Source organism: Myiozetetes cayanensis, unplaced genomic scaffold, assembly GCF_022539395.1.
Source record: "Myiozetetes cayanensis isolate MyiCay16 unplaced genomic scaffold, myiCay2020 scf20-37, whole genome shotgun sequence".
NCBI classification, from domain to species: Eukaryota; Metazoa; Chordata; class Aves; order Passeriformes; family Tyrannidae; genus Myiozetetes; species Myiozetetes cayanensis.
In genome coordinates, this window is record NW_026087412.1 from 9442754 (window position 1) to 9463337 (window position 20584).

The following is a 20584-nucleotide window of genomic DNA, read 5'->3' on the forward strand; positions in this document are numbered from 1 at the left end:
CTTCCACAGACTCCTTTAGCTTCAGGTGGTTTAGGGAATAAAAGTGAATTCATAATTTAACAAATCATAAATTATGGTTCTTTGTATTTGCTCAGAATTATTCCGTTTTATTAACACCTCTAGATTTGGTGCTTTCAAAAAAACAAAAATAAAAATCACACCCTGAATCAAGGATTCAGCTGGCTTGTTCTTGAGAGGGTGGCTGATCTTCCCAAACAACCACTTGTTTTACCTTAAATCTTTCCAGGTTATGTACTTTTAATTATTTCTATGTGGGTTTTTTTTAAATTCTTTCTGTAAAAATAGAGATTTTCTGTGAAGCAGACACATATACAATCACTGGCTGCAATATATCAACACATTTATGCCCGTTTAGTATTGCACAGCTACAAATGTAGGAGTGGGTGGTTGTCCTGGTTCACATGTATCTGCTGCCAACCCACAGTAATTGCCCAAACTTTAGAGGTTCCATTCTGGTTTTGGAAACAATCACACCACAAACATACAAAAGTGATCTAATGATTTAGATTATTAACAGGTACTGTTTCTTACGGCTATGTACAACCATATCATTTCCTGCTGTTGATATTGGCTCTGATATTGCTTAATTGAATTCTACCTCAAAGTAAGTATCAACTAAAGCTATTTGGAGGAGGATATGTTAAAGTTTTAGAGCGTGTTTTCCAGGGCCTCATGCAATTTTTGGCTATTTCCCTGCATAATCAGTTTGCGTGGTTGAAGGTTGAACTGCAAAGGGCTGAATCCTGAAAACAGCAGTTCCTGTAAACTGTATTGCTGAAACCTGGGGTTTTCTCCAAACCCCAGTGCATAGAGTGAAAATGATCCACCCTCAGGGTTAGACTGAGGATATGTGGTCTTTAGCCAGGAAAGAACTCAGCTGCCTGCAGAGTGCTATTGTGCAGGATGGTTTTAGATGTTTAATACATTGTGCTCAAGTGCTTTTATCAAATAGGTCCCATATGGAAAATAAAATATTACAGGTGAAAGCCTGCTCTTGACCCTTCTTGCCCTGAGCTGGTGTAGGACTTCACGTGAGTAATGTGTCTACAGACTGAGATGATAATGGGAGCTGGGAACAGGCTGGTTTGGCTGCAGTGCTGGGCTCTGGCACACTCAGCTGTCCTGCTGAGATATCTGTACAGAGGCCCTTCTAACTCACGTGTACAGAGCTGAGATTTTACAGGTTCAGATTTAAAATGCAAAGTAGTGTTTCCCCCCTCCTTTTTTCTACTGTTTGTGTTACCAAATGACATCAGAAGGCTGAGCAATTGGTATAAAATGAACACAAAGCCAGCAACCTCGCTGCTGGCAGAGTAGCTCACTGATTACAAACCACAGCACCTGTTTTCACCTCTGCTCCCCACAAAAGCCTCGTGTTTTAATATCCTGAAGCATAGAATGTGTCATCTACTTAAAAAAAAAAATACTTCTGAAAAACAGTTGTTTAATTCATTGTCTCATTCTTAACTTTTGGCTCAAAAGAAGAGGCTGTTCCAGCTGGAAGGGAAGTGCAGTGATCACCTAGTCCAGCTGCCTGACCAAGGCAGGGCTGATCAAGTTAAAGCTTGTTAAAGCCATTGTCCATCTTAAACACTGACAGGCTTGGGGCATTGCCCACCCCTGTAGGAAGCTTGTCCCAGTGTTTGAACACCCTCTTGGGAAAGAAACACCTCCTCATGCCCTGCCTAAACCTTCCCTGGTGCAGCTTTGAACCGCTCCCCCACATCCTGTCACTGCATACCAAGGAGAAGGGATCAGCTCCTCCCTCTCCACGTCCTCTCCTCGGGAAGTGGTAGGGAGCAATGAGGTCACCACCCCTCAGCCTTCTGTCCTCCAAACTGGACAAGCCCAAAGTCCTCATCCTTTTCTCACAGGACATGCCTCCCAGCCCTTTGGCCAGCCTTGTTGCCCCTCTCTGGGCACACTGAAGAGCTCCTGTCTTTAGATAAATAAAATCTCTCAAGCCTTTGTTTTAAATGCACAGTAGGAACTCCGAGTATCAGTGTGAACAAGGATTATTGTTTCAGGAAACCATGCCAGGAAGTGACAACACTTATCACTCTAAAACAAATACATACTCACATACGTCTACAAGACACAGTGCCTACAACATCAAAATTGTTCCTCACTTATATTCCCTTTATTGTAATAAAGGTCAGCTTCTTTCACCAATCTCTAGTCAAGTGGACTGATGCATGTATAATAAATTACAGAAATGCCCTTTGAGCCTCTATTATTTTGTGAAAAGAAATAGCTAAGCAAAGGGTGCTCATCCACCCATGAGAAAAAAAAATAAAATCAAACATAATAGAAAAATCTTTCTTCTTTTCTTATTGAATTTCAAAGAGAAGGGACAGAAAAGTCCTATTACATTTTTTCGTCCTGCCAAGGCCAAACAGATTCATAATTGGCAGTTAAGCACATATTTATCTGCCTTCTGGGTCTGTCTCCAATCTGAAGAGTGAAAGATCGTGCAATCTATTTCAATAAAGGCAATAACTGCTGACACACAAGGAGGCATCTTACGGTATTTATCTGTGGGACAATAGTCTCAGAGCTGTACAGCTTTCTCCATCTTATGCTGATGGCAGGCAACCCACTGAATTTTGCTACAGCTTGGAAACACACCTGAGTTGCAAACATTTAAATAAAAGCTAACAAAAATATGGAGAGAAGCTGGCCATAATTTTTATTTCCATGTGCCATGTGGCTATTGCATCACTAATATCCATAACATGCAATGAAATATCTACAGTGTACAAGTAAAAAATCTCTTTTCTCCTATAGCTTTCTGAAATAGATTAGGATTAATGAGCATTCATTAACCCCAACATAAATCAGATGGAGCATTCAGAAGAAAAGCTGTTCTGATGCTGTGTCCAGTTTCTGTGTATATAATGCTCTCTACTCAGTTTCTGACTGTAAACTGCAAGGACAATGGGTATTTAATGAAAGGCAAACTCTATTTCAAAGGTTTTTTTTCATTTATTTGGGGGCTCTGTGATGTGAATTCCCCTAAGCACTAGAGGATATAACAAAACATTAGTGGTTCTCTGTGGATATAAGTGATTCTGCCAGATATGGAATTAGATCAAAAAGATCTTGCTGCTAAAATCAAACAGGGGGTTACTTGTCCATATGCTTTCTGTGCATTAAGGTCACAAATTCCAATATAGACATCTGAGTGTCTGGCTACAAAATTACATTGTGTGTGTTGTGCTGGATGTGAAAAGGCTCTCTGCTGGATGTGCTGTGCTAGGCTGGCAGACTCCTCTGTCCTGCAGACATTATTGCTACTTCCTTGCTTATAAAGTTTTGTCTAACTTGATTTTTGTTTCTGACTATTTGATAGAACAAGGCTGTAGGATATTATCCCATGCATTTTGACCATTTCTTCCCATTGAAAACTAAAATGTTCCTAATAGGCTCCCTCATAATAACACTTAGTTTTGCAGCTGTACATGAATCCATTCTGCCAGGCAGTGCAATGAGCACCCATAACGTCTGTGCAGACCAGCTAAAATGAAAAAACATTGTTGTATTCTGACAATTCTGCAACTCAAAATGCAAAAAAACCACTGGCAGAAGTATATGAAGTGTTTCCAGAACACATACTAGATGTACTGCTAACATTGCAAGTCTTTAGGTGACTCTCACCATGAGCACACAAGGTCATTGAGGTGTCAGCAGGAGCTGAGGTATTGGGCTCTGAGTCCACTACTGCAGTTTAACCAAACATCTACTTGTTATCTCCTTGGAAAGAGAGAGAAAGGAAAGCAGGTTCCTCTACCAATCAAGCAAAGGGATCACATCAGCAAGGATCACCCTTAGGTGAAACATCACAGTTGTTTAATAGGTCATAGAAATGCCTCATAAAAGATTATAACATGGTCTAAAATCTATAATTAAATACAGAAGGGAAGACTGAATGATTGCTATATGATTTATCTTTAGTTACTCTGAAAAGAAACCATCAACCCCAGTTTTTCTGGCTGTAAATATATATAATAGAGAGGGAATTTTCCTGAGGTAGCATTGATTAACGTTGGAGGTGAATTATAATAAAGACAAAGGGAAAAACAGTTCCAGCATATTGAGTTTCTGTGGGAAGTTTGAGTAATGATCCATTATTGTAAACAGAGATTATTTACAGTAACATGCTGTGAGAAGCAATAGTTCTGACAGAATTAATACAAGGACACAGCCTTTGGTCACAGAGGAAGTTCACAGACATGCAAATATCAGAGCTTCCAGCAGGCTCCCCTTGGGGCAGAGACTGTGCCTTTTTCTGCCTGGCAAATTCTTAACACATCAGGAATAAATAAATAAAAATAAAACTGCACAGGGAAGTTTTCAAAATAATCTGTATAACACTGAAAGAGTTCATTGCTTCAGTCAGCTGAGCAGGAAGGTTCTTGCTGAGAACAAAACCAAAAGCCTTTCAGGCATGTAACAGTCCCAGGGATGCAAACCTGACCCCACACCCAGCTCCTGTCGATAATGTTGTGCCCATTATTTCAGTTTTCATGGGCTGCTAATTAAAACTGTCATAAAAGAGAGTTCACTGAAAACGAGGGCCCTGAGCACCTGCCTGTATTTGACACCGAGGCAGCAAAGGTTGAGACCTTGACTTCTGTGAGTTTTAGAGCAGGACACCACTGAAGGAAGTGCAGGAAGGCTGCTGCCAGAACAGGTTTGCTACCAACAATGAAAGAAAAGGACAGCAAACAAATCACACGTGTGTGTGTGTGCCTGGCAGGAGTCCACAAAGCCTTGCTCTTGGAAGACATTCTGAGAAAGCTAAAGAGGCATTCTGCAATTCATTAAAAATAATGTATGCAGAGTAATGGGTTATAAGTAGAAATGTCTGAGAATAGAAGCATCAAATTTACTTTTCCTTTTGGGCCTGTACTTTGGTTTTGAGACGAAGAACTGCACTGTGAAAGACCAGTAGGTGACAACAGTTTGGCTAATTAGGAGACAGACATGACAAAAAATGTTGTGTTATAAAGGGATATAAATTGTGTCCCCCATTCAGCTTGCCTTGTGACACATTTTACTGTAGGCAGGTAGCATTGGGCAAACATTCAAAATCTGTCCTGGGTCTTGTTCTCATGCCAAGATGCACTTGGGTTCAATAGCACTGTTAATTAGCATCATTGCTAAATAAACTGTCCCAGTCCCCCATTCATCATTTTGTATCAGCTAATCAGGGTTCTTAAAGGAACTTAAATTTGATGTAGTGGCACTGCAACAAATTATTGAAACCCAACACCCTGTGTTTCTGTTTGAATATCAATTTATCAGGAGGGAAAAGGTCCAGCTTTGAAATGTTTTTCACATTCTGGAAACCCACCCAACTTACCCCACTGAGAGGTAAAGGACTGCAAGATGATAGCTTTGTGTTTGGATTGTAACTAAATAAATGAAGAAAAATCCCCAAGACAGAGCTGTCAGTCATTAGTACATTGTCTCATTTAGGAGGGATAATACTGCAGGAATACAGAGACCACTGAGAGTGGTTATATACCAGACTCAAAACAAAGTTCCTATGGTTTCATGAAAGACAGAACCAGAGCTCAGGGAACTGTTGTGGAATAATAACCACCCCACCTCCAAGGCTTCGGTGCAAAAGCAACCCATGTTCATTTGCAAGGGACTGAGAATTAATTTAACAACTCATTTTTATTCAGTGGCTTTTGTGAAAAGGGTTGTTGATCTCAGTCACTTCCCCTGGCATTATAAAACACAGCTCTGAAAGCAAAACTACGTTGGTCTCATCAGGAAGGTCAAAAGAGGTGAAGGGGGGAGATGTGCTCAGGGAGGTCCAGGGCTCCTGCCCGAGTTTAGGGCACACTGGCCACGAGAAACACAAATAAACACTGACACCTGCCCTCTGCTGAGGATGTAAAAGGTGCTGTGACTCTCATTCATCAGCAGGGCATTTGTAAATTAAGCAGTGCTGAGGTATCACTACAGAAGACACGCTGAACTACGGAAATTCAGTTTCTAAATATTGGCCTGACTCCATTAAAGTAGGTGTTCATAAAATACGTCCAGACAGAGCTTCGGAAACGTTCTAAATTCCTCTGACTCTGCCACTCTTGAAAAGTCTCACTTTCACCAAGAGCAAAATAAAGGCTGAGCCTGAGCACTGGTCAAAACATCACAGTAAATAAGAGAGTTTTCAAAATATCAGATCTACAATTTTATGCTTTTGCTTCAGCTTATAAATTACACAAGGCACCAGTTTGTAATGAGTAAGAGGAGTAAATAGAACAGTGAAAAAATAAAGGCCATAAAAGGAATAACCTACTACCTGTGAGACTTAATGAAAGAATATTTTTTAATTCTAAAGAAAAGAATATGTCTCAACCAGTAGTTTATGGAGGTCACTTTCTTTGCTGCAGACTGACACTCAGTTGGAGGCAAAATGTTAGGGTGGAGATACTTCCATGGGTCCATATCCTACTCCTGCCTCTCTGAGGTAGTACAGACACCTGTAGTGCAGATGTTTTGCAGGGAGATGTAGCACAGACAGCTGTAAACTTAAGAGAAGACATGGCTGAAGACACCCCCAGCCAAGCAGTCATTCCCTGCACAGATTATAGGGAGGAGGAAGACACAGAAAAGGGTCTAACTGAGGATAACGTAGAGCAGAAATGAGCAGTAAAAAAAGGCTGTGAGAGAAACCTGCCAAGAGGACAATTCTGTGGCAGTGAGAACTGCAGGTCTCAGGCTTATCCCTGGCATGGCAGGATGGGAGAGGGTGGAGCATAAGCCAGGAACACACACCCGTGGGACATTATCGGACAAAGCAGTCCCAGCTGCAGTGCTTGCAGCACTGACAGCAACAGTGTTGATGTACAGACCCAATAACAGTGCAGTACCTGCAGAGCTCAGAGCACAGCACTTCACACAAGCTCAGGTGCTCAGCATTCCAGGCCTAATCCCTGCTCATTTCCACCGCTGGGCAGGGGAAGGCTCTTTCCAGCTGCATATCTTGAAGAGTGTTCTTGACCAAGCAACTTGTCTATGATAATGTAGCCCGTTAAACCTTACTCCTACAGGAACATGACCTGTGCCAAGCCTACTGCAGTTATTTTGATAACTGCTTCCAGTATTTAGAAGAACATTACATTTTGGTCCAAAGATTATAATCAGGTGGATAGTTTCAACCTCCTGTTCAGGTGGCTGAAGCCTTTTAAAAAGCCATTGAAATTTGCTTCTTCAAAGCAGTAAGATTTTCTCATTTATTGAAACATATGTTCATCATTTTTCTTTGACAGTAGACGTGCCACTCTACAAAAGGCCGTTAAAATGCAAAAATAGAACTGGGTCATCTTTCTGCTGCACGTCAGTGTATGTGCAGGGACATTATTGATCACAGAAATTACACAGAAGAGGTTCCTAAAATAACAGCTATCACAGTTGTCTTTTAAGTCCAAAGGTTCAAAATAAAATGGGGACATTACTGAAATGTTAAAAAGGAAAATAAAGTTCCTGTTGATACAGGATTGCCTGTGTCCTAATTATGGAAAGATTTTTTTCTGTCCTCCCATTCCTCCACTCTCATCTCTATTTGGCACTTCCTTCAGTGGGTTCATATGTATATCATCAGTAGAGAAGATCAAATAATGAAAGCCTAAATTCACTTATTATACTTTTGAATGATCTCTAAGATTATGTAGAATACTAGAATTAAGTGGTATCTGGTAATATGATATTAATTTCCTTTAAAAAAAGCATTTTGAAATCAACAACCAAAAAATCATATTAGACCCTTCCCCTAGTAAATACATGGGTGATAATCCAGGGGAAAAATGGACACATATTCTTCCCAGGATAGGTTCTGAAATTCACAGTTTTAAGTGCAAGGAAAGTGTATTTTAAAATATATTTTCCCATTTTCTATTTCTTTTTGTCTCTAGTTGCCTAAGTGTGAAACAGTTGTTTCAGCTCTTGCTGCAATGCCATCAGTGGCTACAGCAGGAAACACTTGTGAGTCATGAGCAGGTCACAGGCAAGGGACTGGTTTGTGGCCAGTGTGGAGCTCACAGGAGGTGCTCGATCCCAAACACCTGCCCTGAATGGGTAACAGTGCTGGGAGCGAGGAGAGCAGAGAGCCTTGAACCCCGCAGTGCTGCCTCTGCTCAGCCCCAGGGGGTTAATTATGTTTTCCTCCTGGTGAGAATGCCCAGCTCTGTAAACAGGGTGTGTAACTTCTGGTCAGTCCGTCCCCAGGCAGGTGGGGGCTCAGAGGGATTCACCTCGGGGAAAACCAGCAGGACACTGATCAGCTTAATATTTGCTCTTCTGGGATATCCTCGCTCTGCTTTGCTTGCATTATTATATTTGAAGATTCACTTCAGTGGCCTGGAGCAAATGAGACGGGCTAAATAGAAGGGAGAAGTAAAGAGCACACCATCCCCCCCCAAAGATGGTGTTTTCTGTCTCAAAAGGAGTTATTTGCCTGATGCTGTCTCGCCTAATTATTTTCCCCTGAAACTCTTGTGCATATATTTGAATAAAACAACATTATGTAAATAGGAAATAATTTGAAGCTAGAAATTATTGGAATAACAATGTGGAACACATCACAACTAAGCAGTTAAGTGTTAAGCTATTATTTTACATAAAGGGCCAATCCAAATTACCATGGCTCATATAAATGCCCACTTAGATAAGGTTTAGAAAAGGTTCGAGGAGAACCATATGTAGGGCTCCAAAATACTACGTTTTATTTATTTATAGTTACTAGAAGTTATTGGAATCTGCAGATTCAAAGAATCAACTTGTCCTTTTTGGAAGACAGGACTTCAGTATTCACTTTAAAAAAAGGCAAGAGTTTCAAGAAACTAACATCAGAATAGGGAGGAGAGGTCACACCTTAGGACAAGAAGGGCAGGTTTGAGGAGCACTTGGAAAAATGATAACATGTTTCTATTTGATGGCCCAGAAGGATTCATCCTGTGCACTTGGGGAAAGGGCTCAATTCCTCTAAGTGCCGTTATCTTTGAGAATTCACCCAATGGATGGAATTCTGTAAAACTCTCAAAGCTGTGCTGTCAAGCCTTAAAAGAGAACACAAAATCATTTAGTATTAATTTAATTCATTAATTAAGGGGCAGGGGAAAGGAAGGGAGAAAGGAATAGAAATCAACGTGGTCATGAATAACCACTCATGCAGATTTCTTAGGAACAAATGGAGCTAAACCTGAGCAATTCCCTTTCATGTCAATGTAACAGGCCCTTTATATTGGGGAATGCTGTAGATACAAAAAAATCTTGATTTTTAATAGGATTTCAGAAGTTGTTTATAAAAGGTTGATGCAAAATGGTCTGAAAACAGCATTCAGAGAATAATCCCAAATGATTCTTTTTTTTTTTTTTTTTTTTAATGGAAGGATACAGTGAAAAGATTTCTGCAGTGATTTATTCTGTCACCACCATTGTCCAATATTTTCATTAATGAGGAGGACAATGGGACACTGTACATATTAAATTTGGAAACAACACCAAGCTGGACGGTGTTTCAAAGATTTTGACGGACTGAATTAGAATTCAAAAGATCCTAAAAAGCTGGAAACGTGTCAAAAACACAAGGTGCATCCCTATTAAATGAGACACAAGAACAATCATTGTAAAGAGCAGTCTGACATAAAAGGATTTCTGGACTTTAGGAGATCAAAGGCAGAAATGGATCAACAACACTGATGCCAGAGAAGAAGTGGTGTGCTAGGGTGCAGAATTAAGTGGAGATCCTACAAGATATGAGACATATGAGAAGAGATGAGATGCCAAACCTCAGGAAGGGTGTATTCAGAAAGGCTGCATTTCTGAAACCTCTGATCATTCTGCATGGGAAAAATTAACCCCCTCATTCTGTAGTGCAGAGACTTCAAAACACACTCACAGCACAAGGAATAGTCATCCTCCTCTCTCCATCTCCATGGAGGATAAGAGAAACAATGGACTTCACCTGCAGTCCTAAAGAAAACGTAAACCACAACAACAGGACAAGTTCTCTAACAGTGAGAATACTGCTGGAATAGCATTGGAACTGGAGCAGACTGTGCAGGTAGACTGTGAAGCCACTCACTGAAGGCTTTTTAGAAACATGACTAACACTTATCAAGAGCATGGGTAACCCCTCCTGAGAAGAGGACAGCGTAAGTGGGCTCATCTTTTGTATTTTCAGTGAGGCTATGCTACAATATGCATCCTACTTCATAATCAGTGCATTTTGATCTCTGCTGTTCTAAAAGATACCAAACTAGTTTTCTGAGAACAGAACTCCAATTCTCCATCGACCTTCTGTGTTCTTTGCCTGAGCTTTTGATTGCTTAACACAAACTAACAGACTGACATTAACAAGACTTGCACATGTGGATTGGGAAATAAGAGATCCATAGCTGGCTATTACAGCTTCACTGGGGCACACTGATGTATTTCCATCTCTAGACAGACTCTAAAAGAATAAACTGGATTATGCCACAAGGTAAAAAGCACACTCATCTCCATTGCTGGGTCAGGTATATCAGGACAGATTATGCCACTGGGATATGCTTCAGGTGAGGCATATATTTAGGTAAAATATTTCTCAAACCCCACATTAACTGGATGATTCACTCATGAAATTGTCCTCAGCCTTTGTTGGCTGAAGGGAAACAATGCTGAACAACTTCTTTCCAATTTTAACTTTCTCCCTACCTTAAATCTTCCTTGTAATTGCCTTTGCCTTTGAACAGAGTGAGTATCCTGCAGGCCATTTGTTACCCACAACTTACAGGCAAGGGACTGCCAACCTACTGCTTAGACATAACAATAAATAACAATAGCATGAAGTTGGTAACATGTTTGCTTCCAGAATTTTATACTGTCTGGTCTTTTCCTTCTAAACTGTTAGAATATAGTATGGGGATAGCTAATAGACAAACTAATGGAATGCCTGAAGCAAGGGAATTTTTAATTATTCAGACCATTAAAGTGAGAGAAAACAATAAACAAGGTATACAAATATTTAGAATAAATATTATAGTGGCAGGCCCATTTCCATTATGTAAAAGTATATTAATTGTTGAAAAGAAAGTAATTTCATTGAAAGACAAAGCAGTCAAAACAACGGATCTAAGCTGGCTGGTACATCTTAGCAGGTTCTTTTTATTTCTGTGGAAAGGTACAGAAGTGTTTGATTTGTAAGACAACTGATACCTTATGGGAAACTGTAAAGAACATTCTTCTGGGAGAAAAAAAATCTGTTGTGTAAGTCAAATTTGCCTAATTTATCTTTTCTTAATTTGCATGGCTAAGGATATTTGCAGTGCTCAAAGTGTGTATAACTGGTGGGTTTAATTAATTTCTCAACTCTGTTACTTGAGGCAAAAGAAGATGGAGAAACCCAGAAATGTGGGCAGGAGTGAGAACACAGCACCGCTCCCTGCCCTCCCACAGCTCAGGCCCTGGAAAGTGATAGGAGAGCAGGGTCTTGGTATCTCGAGGGTTCATCTGCTTATTGCCTTCTTAGAGGTTATAATCCTCAGTTTGTGAAGCCACAATGGGTTGCTGCGGAGAAGATTACAATGTCACAAATCCTATCAGAGGATTATAAGTCTGTCAGGTTGTGAGTAATTATGACGGAAAAGCAAACCTCCAGAGGACACGAAAATAACCTTCATGTGAGGAGATCTGCTGTTGTGTAATGAAAGTCTACCTGGAAAACCAACCTCGGACTGGAGCTCTTTAGCAAAGCAGGAGCCCAGAAAATCTTACGGGAGTGTGAGTGTGATGGCACAGCATGGAGCCCAAGGGAAATGAAAAGCAGAAGAGAGAGGCTTCCAGCCAGTTTAGTCACAAGGCCAGTGATATTCCACTCCCACCCTCCTCGGATGGCAGTAAAACAGCCAAGTGATTTCACAGAACTCTGCTCCTACACACTTGGAGTCTAACCAGAACCAGGGAGCCCAGACCTGAAACATGATGAAGGCCCCATCTCCCAAATCACTGTGACCACAGAGAATTCAGCACCTCACAGCATCAGAGACTTCATCTAGAAGACAGTGAGAAGCTTCAGTCTTGAATTTAACTGATACACAAAGTTATCTCTTTCCCCATTTGCAACTTGTCACACAGAGTTCAGAAGAGCTCACAGCCATAAGATTTATATATAAACATATATATAAAATTCCCATAGATTTAAACATCAAATGGTAGCAGCACATTCAGTAAGAAAAAGGCACATATACAGGAACATTTTTTTTCTTCCCTGGCTGGACTAAGATGGCAGTGGAGCCTCACATCTCTTTGGCCACATTACTACTGATTTTCCTACTTTTATGTTTCATTTCAATCATTATTCAAAGAAATATAATCTCTGACTTTCACATAGGTAAGTGCCTGAAGGATGTAGATGGAAAATTGAAGGGGTGGAAGGGGGAGGATTTGTATTGTAAAATTAGTGCTGTCCTCATCTTCACTTCACAGATAAAAGCATTCAGAATGAAGAGACCATATGGTTTTGAGTGTGTGTAGATAGCATTGCCTTCATCTGACAGCAGCACAGAATTCCACTGCACTGGAAGGAGACTTGGGAATTTTGCCATTTAAAACCAGGCATGGGGCATTGCTCGAGCAACAGCAGCGCTGTGACTGCACAGCTCACTGGTATGGCCCTGCAGGTTACCTCTCCTACCAGAGCAAAATCAGCCATCCTATCTCTTGCCAACCTTCAGCTTGAAGCACCAGGAATTGTGGTGCCATTCAGCACTGCAAACCTGTTGATCCATAACCACTCACAGCAGGGGATATGTCCCCTCTCCTGTGCTCCCCAGTGCCAGCACAGCCCTCAACACCAGCGTGTCATTGGGGTCAGTACCTCTGGAGTCTCACAGCAGGACTGAAGGTGTTCCTGCATCCAGCATTTTTCTATACTGGGGGGAAAGCTTGGCCTCAGAAATCCAGGGAGGTTATCTGTATGTGAAAGACCACACAACCCTTACCGTGGGAGACAGCAAGAGAGCAAGAGGTTAACTCTGTAGGAAGTGAACAGAAAATATGCAGCCTTAGACATCAGAGCAGTGGCACCACAGAGAATCCCAGCATGTAGCATGGGACTAACTCCTACAACCGCTTGGTAGGACAGGGGAAGGCATAAGACAGTATGTTTGATGACAAGCATTTACACTGTAGACTGTCACTTCCATTAAACAGAAACATTTTTTTCTTCTGGATGAAATGCCATCCCACTCATCTCAGATCTTTTTTGTGATTGTGATTAGATGGGTAGGTTGTCTGTGTTACAAGAATGTTTTTGTGATATGGTGTAGAGACAGAACAGATCCCTGACTAGCAAAAATTGCCATGAAAAATATGTATTGTCTCAGAGCTATCACAGTAAGGGGCAATACAACTACTCACGTGACTTGTGCATCACCGAGGAGAAAACAAAGTCTGCAGATCATAAGGGACAGAGACTTACAGGGTGACTTACACCAGCATTATATACAGAATAACACAGCTCCATGTGTTGCTGAGGGTAGAACCTCATCCCAGAAGCTGCACTGCAAGGTTACAAGTGTTGAGAAATGGCTGCAGTAATAATCCAAGTTTGGTAAGACTATCAGATGAAGACAGATTGAAAGGAGTGACATTATTATTTCAGAATAGAGGCAAGAGCAAGTATATAGGCCAAGGATTTGAGTTTCAGCCCAACAGGAGGCTCAGCGAATGTCAAATAGTTTTATCATCCAAGAAGGAACTAGTCTGAAAGGACTTAGTTTACAGGCATGGTCAAGTTGTTAAAATCCCACAGGCTTCATGATATCTGGTTTTTTTCAGAACTAGCACCTGCAGTTTCTGTTGGTGAGCCTTGCAGGAACACGACTATGGATTTGCAATGCTGGATGAGCTGGTCTTGTAATTAAATGGAATGCACTCAAGAAAAAAGAGGCAAATATGCTTGTTGGTGGCAGTGCAGTTATGGATGGGAGAGGAGAAATTTTATACAGATATTCTCTAATCACTCAGATCTATCCTGTTTTCATAGCTCTAATTTTCAGTTTTAGCTAGTGCAGAGCATATCTTTTTCTCTTGAGCATCTGAAAATGCCCAGCTTTTATTATATTTTGCTCTGAATTTCCCCCCTCCCCCTTGACTTTCCAGACTTCTTTTGTCTGTCTTGTTCTCATTTCTTTTGTACATGTGTCTGCAGGTAGCTTTTGTAGCACAGTCTCACTCTGCTTTCCTGCCCTTCCCCCATCCTCTCCTGTTTTGTTACTGCAGGGCCTGTCTGTTTGTTCTTTTCCTCATGCCTGGAACCTCTCCCTTTCTAATAGATTCCATTCCGTGCCTATGGAGTTTGTTCATTTTCCCAGTCTTCAGGCACTGAGTCACTGCCTTCATTGTACAGAAAGGAATGAATCCCCAGGTACTCTAAGAACAGGTTTCCCTCTCCCGTGGCTGAAGGAGGAGGAGGATGGTGGCCGAGCTCAAGGGGTGCCCACGGCAGGCTCTTGGCTCTCAAGCAGTGAACAAGTGGATTATTGCCAGCAGCCCTCTCACATCCCTTCCTCTAATCCTGAGTCTCTCCTGTAGCCCTGGCAGCTTCTTGACAAGATTGATCAAACTAAGTGAACACCCAGCATATTCTACAGACAGTGCAGAAATCCAAAGAGTCAGTTTTGAGGTCTTTGCCTTGTCTCACCACTTTCATACATGTGACTATGGTTGGTGTCAGGTGTTTGACATTGGGTTCTTATTTTTATTCAATAATTGCTTACATGCCTGCTCCTTGGTTACTGAATAAAGTGCATAAATAAGATATAACCCCATCTTAATTGAATAGAGTACAGAATAATTAAAGTACCCAATTACACCATTGTCACCGTGATGCACACTAAAGTAACTCTGAAATTCACAATCGGGGGGGATGAAAATGCTCTGGAAAAAGTATTTTCACTTGGAAAATTGAGTAAGCAATTAGCTGTAACATCTGGATACAAGTTTAAATTGCACAGTCTGAGATATAGGCCAAGGTAATAAACAGATAACATAATGATCAATCTTCAGGAACTACTGGGCTGTGACCAGAAGCCAATGCCTTTGCCATTTCCAAGGGCTCACTGTTGGCCAGGATGCAAACCCCACTTTCTCCAGCTAGAAACTGATTTTGGAGCAGCTGCCTTCCAGTTTTTATATTCTTTTCCACGTGTCTCCTACCAGCTTTCCTATACCTTCACATCTTAAGGGAATTGCAGTCAAAAGCACTCTTATGAGAAGCATATGAAGAACTGTTTATTTTCCTTTTTTCCCCCATGTGTCTCATTTTCTGCCCAGCAGACATTGAGTTTGTGTGTGCTGAGCTCCAGCACATTTCTTCAAACTCTGCCTTTAGGGCTGGAAGTAGGAAGACAGAGAGGAAACCACTAACACATTGCCCACAATGACTCCTCAAAGTCTTGGAAGGTTAGGAAGCAGGCTGGCACTGTATTCCCTCGCTTCAGCAGAAAACAAGAAAGGTTGGGAATATTGCAGGTTTTTTACAATATCACCATTGCTAATCAGGTCTGATTATTCATGCTAGAAGCTGCGGCACAAACAGTTTTTTGACTCTTTGTGATGTTCCTATTCTCTGTCTTTTAAAAATAAACACCCAAATTGGCAGTGGCACAGTGCAGCTGGTCCTGTGGAATCCTGTGACGGACAATACCAGTGTCACGTTGCCAAAAATAACGTGCGAGCACAGCCACGGCTTTTGGGTCAGAGTTGTCCCCATTCACTGAAACCAGATATTTGCAAATACCAACCACAGAATATCTGCTTTGTAAGTATAAGGGATTTAACCTGGCACTAGAGGTCACTGATAAACCTGGTAGGGATTTTTCTGGTTAAACTCTCTTCCAGTTGAAACCAATCCCTTGTATCAAAAAATATTTTGAAGAACTGAATTGATTATTATTTGTTCCCCAATATGTAACACTTGCTATTTTTTCCAACTGCAGGGAAAAAGTATTTAAAATTTTACATTAACATCTTTAGTTAGACTAAAATTTAGCTTGATTCAGATTTAGACATGTATATATCAAGCTGAGCTTTTTCTTGCAGGCTCTAGGAGTCCATTCCAGTGGGAGCCTTTTTATAAATAGGAATCAATCTTTGATATGGTTAAATGCACTTTGCCAGAGTTTGGCCTTTTGCTTAATTTACTTTGTGCAAATGTCCCATTGAATGAGTAATTCCATGTGATGACTTAGCCTTGTGCAAGCATCGGGGTGTGAGTGAGGGGCACTGTGGAGTCAGTGTGGCAGCGAAAGAATGACTGTCTTTAATTCACTTGAGATTCATAATTCAGAAGATTTCTGGGATATTAACAAGGCAAAAGAGAAGTCAAAGATGATCTAGAAATTGAAAACCATATTTCTTTATAAACACTCAAAGAAGCAAAGCCCAGCATCACTAGTAACCCAGGAACTCAGCAACAACATTCTGCCACTGAACAGCGGGATGAAGCCCAGGTTCACCCAAGTCATCTTCCCCAGGACATCTCTGGGGGAACTTTCTACACTGAGTCTGAAGTGCTGACTGAGTAAAACTGAGAGGTCTAAGACAGAAACACAGAAACAGTCCTGGTTAACTACACCTTATTTACATTTTTTTTACAAGCCTCTACAGCTGGAAGTCCCTTCAGCAGTGAGTGTATAAATATTGGTGCTCACGTTACTTCCACCACACTGAAATCACGATGCTTTGACAGAGTTAGGAATAGGAATTGCCAAAGGGAACTTTGTAATAGTAGCATCTATGAAGTGCTACTATGAAGAACTAAGATTTAGCTCTACTCAGAAAAAAATTAGTGAATGTGGTGGTAAAAGGTTGACACTTTCCTTACAGGTAAAGGTCCCACTCGTGCTGGTACCTTCAGTGCTGCCCTGTGTTGAAATGCAGTTGTGCTGGCAGTCCTGCTCAAAAGTGTACTCACAGATGCAATCAGAAAGGAGAGATGCTTGGAAGATATGGATGGTTTGGTGAGAATAGTCAGCTATTTGTTGGTTCAAACAGTTAGAGTAAGAGGCTTTCCTCAGCTGCACTCTGGAGATGGAATGGGAATGGAACAGGATTTGATGAATTCATGTTCTAAGAGTAACTCCACTTGGGTGCATCAGACATGCCAGTATTAGAGCTGAAAAGAAACATCCTGAGAGTTTTTATTTATTACAAAATAGCAATTCCTTAAAATAATGTGTTTCTGTGAAAGGGTTGACTTAGCGAATTTACCCTTTAAAGGTAAAACTGTCAAAAAAGACTCAAAGAGTGTTCCAATACTTTGGGGGGAATTCTGAACTTTCCTGTTTCCAATCCAAAATAATATTTTTCTTTTAAAATGTGTCTCAACTTACCTTTTATATATATAAAATTTTGAAATCATGACAAAATTTTTCTCCTGATCTGACACAACATTTGTACAAAAAAGAGTCCCACTTCAGATTTCGTTTCTTTGGTAAAAGAAAAAAAAATATCCACTCACTGTAAAACTCTTTTTGTATGGGAAAATAATTCCTCATTCAGCTCTAAATATTATCCACAACCCATTTGTTCTCTATTAACAACCAGTACCAGCAAGAAGAATCAGACTGTTATTAGGTGATGGCACTTGTAACACTTTCCACCAGTTACCTCAGAGTGCTCTCCCAACCTGGGTCCACATGTCTGTGATTACAGAGCTGTGCAGAGGCAGGGCAGGCCCAGCATAAACAGCAGAGACTTCACCAGGCAGCACTGATGGGGAAGGAACTTAAAAAACACCATCGCTTTCTTTTCTCTCCCAGCAGTAAATCTGTTAACTGACTTCAGAACCCCTGCTTATTAATGAGCTGGGCAAAGCCAAGTGGCTCAAATCCCTTAAAATCCTGGCAAACTGCAGGGATATTTGGCTCCTGCCAGATCCTTGTGGGCACTTGGAGGAGGGTCCAGTCCATCCATCACAATAAACCACCTTTCCTGTAACAGAGCAGCTTTCTCTCTACATGATCTCTACCCAGTGCTTGATGCTGAGGGAGTTACTGTCACCAGCCCAGCACTGTGGTTTCATTGCAGGAGAAAAATGTGTTTGTCTGTGATTGCAGAAGCCATGACAGGGTTCTAGGATTGCCATTCAGCTCCAAATATCTCAAAATCCACAGCCTAGAGGAAGACTGTTATCTGTTGAAATTTAGGTTTGCATTCAATTCTGACCAAGTGTTTTAGAGGCTGGAACCGAACATTAAAAACAACAAATAAATTATGTTATGTCTTAGAAAGAAAAGTATACAGGTTGTATTCTCTGCTATAAAGGGAACAAATCAACTTCAATATTTTGATATGGGGTCAGTGCTGGTATAAAGCCATAATTAGCAGTAGTTAGCTCCTGCTTTTCCTTGTGTCTGCTACAAAAAACATTCCTATAGTATGATATTGTGATACCCACTGCCAGGGAAAAGGAGAAAACAGGAGGACAAAGGGTTTGCTTTGATGAAATCACCTAATGATAGTCACAAACCAGAAAAGCCCATTCTGCACTGGGGGCCATGTCTACAGAACACAACACAGTGCTGTGCAGAGCAGCAGGCCGGTGTCAGGAGCAGTGTAAGAGCACACGAAACGTAAATGCAGCAGCCCTGCCCGAGCCAAGTGAAATGAGTCTGGCTATTTAACTGCACACAGAGACACAACAGCCCTGTATTCAAGGCAACTTGGAACCAACTCCATGTTTTGGTTTGTATCCTAATGCTGTAGCAAATTCAGTATTTGTGTTGGTGTTCAGTCGTTTTGAAAACCTATTTTCTAGTTCAAGGATCTTTTCATACAAAAGTTACCATGTGTTGCTACAATCACTTGTCAGCCTTTAATCATGCCATTAACTATTTGAAGTATAGGTTTGCTGTACTCAACTCTTACTTCAGTAGCAAATACTGTTTTGCTGCATCGAATCTCATGGCACCCCCTGTCTAATCTGTACTCAGGAACGACGTCGAAACCTTAAGACTAACTTACTTTTTTCTTAATGCTTGTCGATTTTCTTTAATACAGATCCACCACAGATGAATAATGTCATGCCAACATCTCCCCTCCTTCCTCAGATGGCACATCAACATTCATATCCCAGCCTGGGACAGATCACAAACCCGTATGAGCAACAGCCCCCAGGCAAAGAGCTTAACAAGTACGCCTCTCTAAAGGCAGTGGGTAAGTGAGCGACGCGATGCATGACTTCTTCAGATCACTGTGCTGCATTTGCTGTTGGCAGCTGACACGCTGCTTCAAAGTTAAAAACAAAGTCTTGCTCATCTGGACTGCTTCATGATACGCTTTCATGTGGAATATCCCGTGGTAGAGTTTAATACAGAATATCAGGCTAGTTGGAACTGTAATGAAAATTAACAGGGGGATCAGAATGGTGACCCCATGCAGGGGTGTTTATATATGCACACAAAACCACACCATTCCCACTGCAAACCACTTGTCAGCATGTTTCCCCTATACTGCATGCACAGTTCAACATGCAGGAGGGAGCTGGGCTTGATGATCCCCTGAGATATTCTCTAATATGCCTGTGTATGCATTGTGGTGTGTATTTTCCATAGCTATCTGCACAAATGAGAGAGAAAAACATCAGATATGCTTCAAATTTAAGCATATCATTTAGATACCTGCTAAAAACTTCCGAAGAGAGAAGGCACTTGTACACTTCCAAATTAAGAGCTTCCACATTTCCTGTAGGATGTGCATTAGCAGGTCCCTGGAGGAATATTCTGAGGTCTTATGATTTCAAACAATTAGTGCATGATAAAGCTCCTACTAAAGATCCCAGTGGTGCCTCTTTTCTGTGACTGGTTAATATTATTTTAAGCTAATGGGAGAACACCCTCAAAGAAACAGCTCTGGGGAAGGAAAAGACAGTAGTGGGTTAAAAAGTCAAAATAATTTCCTTACTGGATGTGTAAATCAAGAATAGTTTTCAGGGGCTGTAAATACCTTCTGCACAGCTTGTGAAAGCAGAAAGCCTTTGTCACCTTACATTTCAGGCCCCTTCTAGATAATAATACATTAAGAACTGGGGGGGTATCTATTCATAGCTTCAGACTAACCCTTGCTTAGCTCACACATGTGGATGGATACATCATTTGCCCATACATTCAGAGCAATGTCACACTGCCTATTTTCAGACAGGCATATTTATCTCAGAAAAACAGCAGAACAGCCGAGAACATTCTGATTTAGGAATCTAGTATTAATCACACGAGAAAAACTTTTCAGCACAAACTGACTTTGTGTCATCTGCATTTCAGGGCAGCAGAACTCTAACGAAATGTGCATCAAAGTCCCATCTCAAATAGTTTAGTTTTGCTTCAGAGCTTGTCAGTTGTGTTCCTTACAAGTGGCACTTTTAAATCTATTTATAAAAACAAGGGTTAATAGCTTTTTGCTGAATTTTGAATACTGAGTAGCTTTGCAATTCACTCTTCAAAAGGTGGCACTGTGTAATGATGTGGTGATTATCCCAGATTTATGTGCTGATATCAGGCTTCTT

The 20584-nt window shown here is 41.0% G+C and overlaps 1 protein-coding gene across 1 annotated transcript in view; it reads left to right on the forward strand.

The window, feature by feature from the left end:
• Positions 1 to 20584, forward strand: part of SHISA9 (shisa family member 9) — a 169509-nt gene that overhangs the window by 128940 nt on the left and 19985 nt on the right. The window contains exon 3 of the mRNA XM_050317912.1: positions 19084 to 19239. Coding sequence (XP_050173869.1) covers positions 19084 to 19239 — 156 coding nt within the window. The remainder of the gene's footprint in view (positions 1 to 19083; positions 19240 to 20584) is intronic.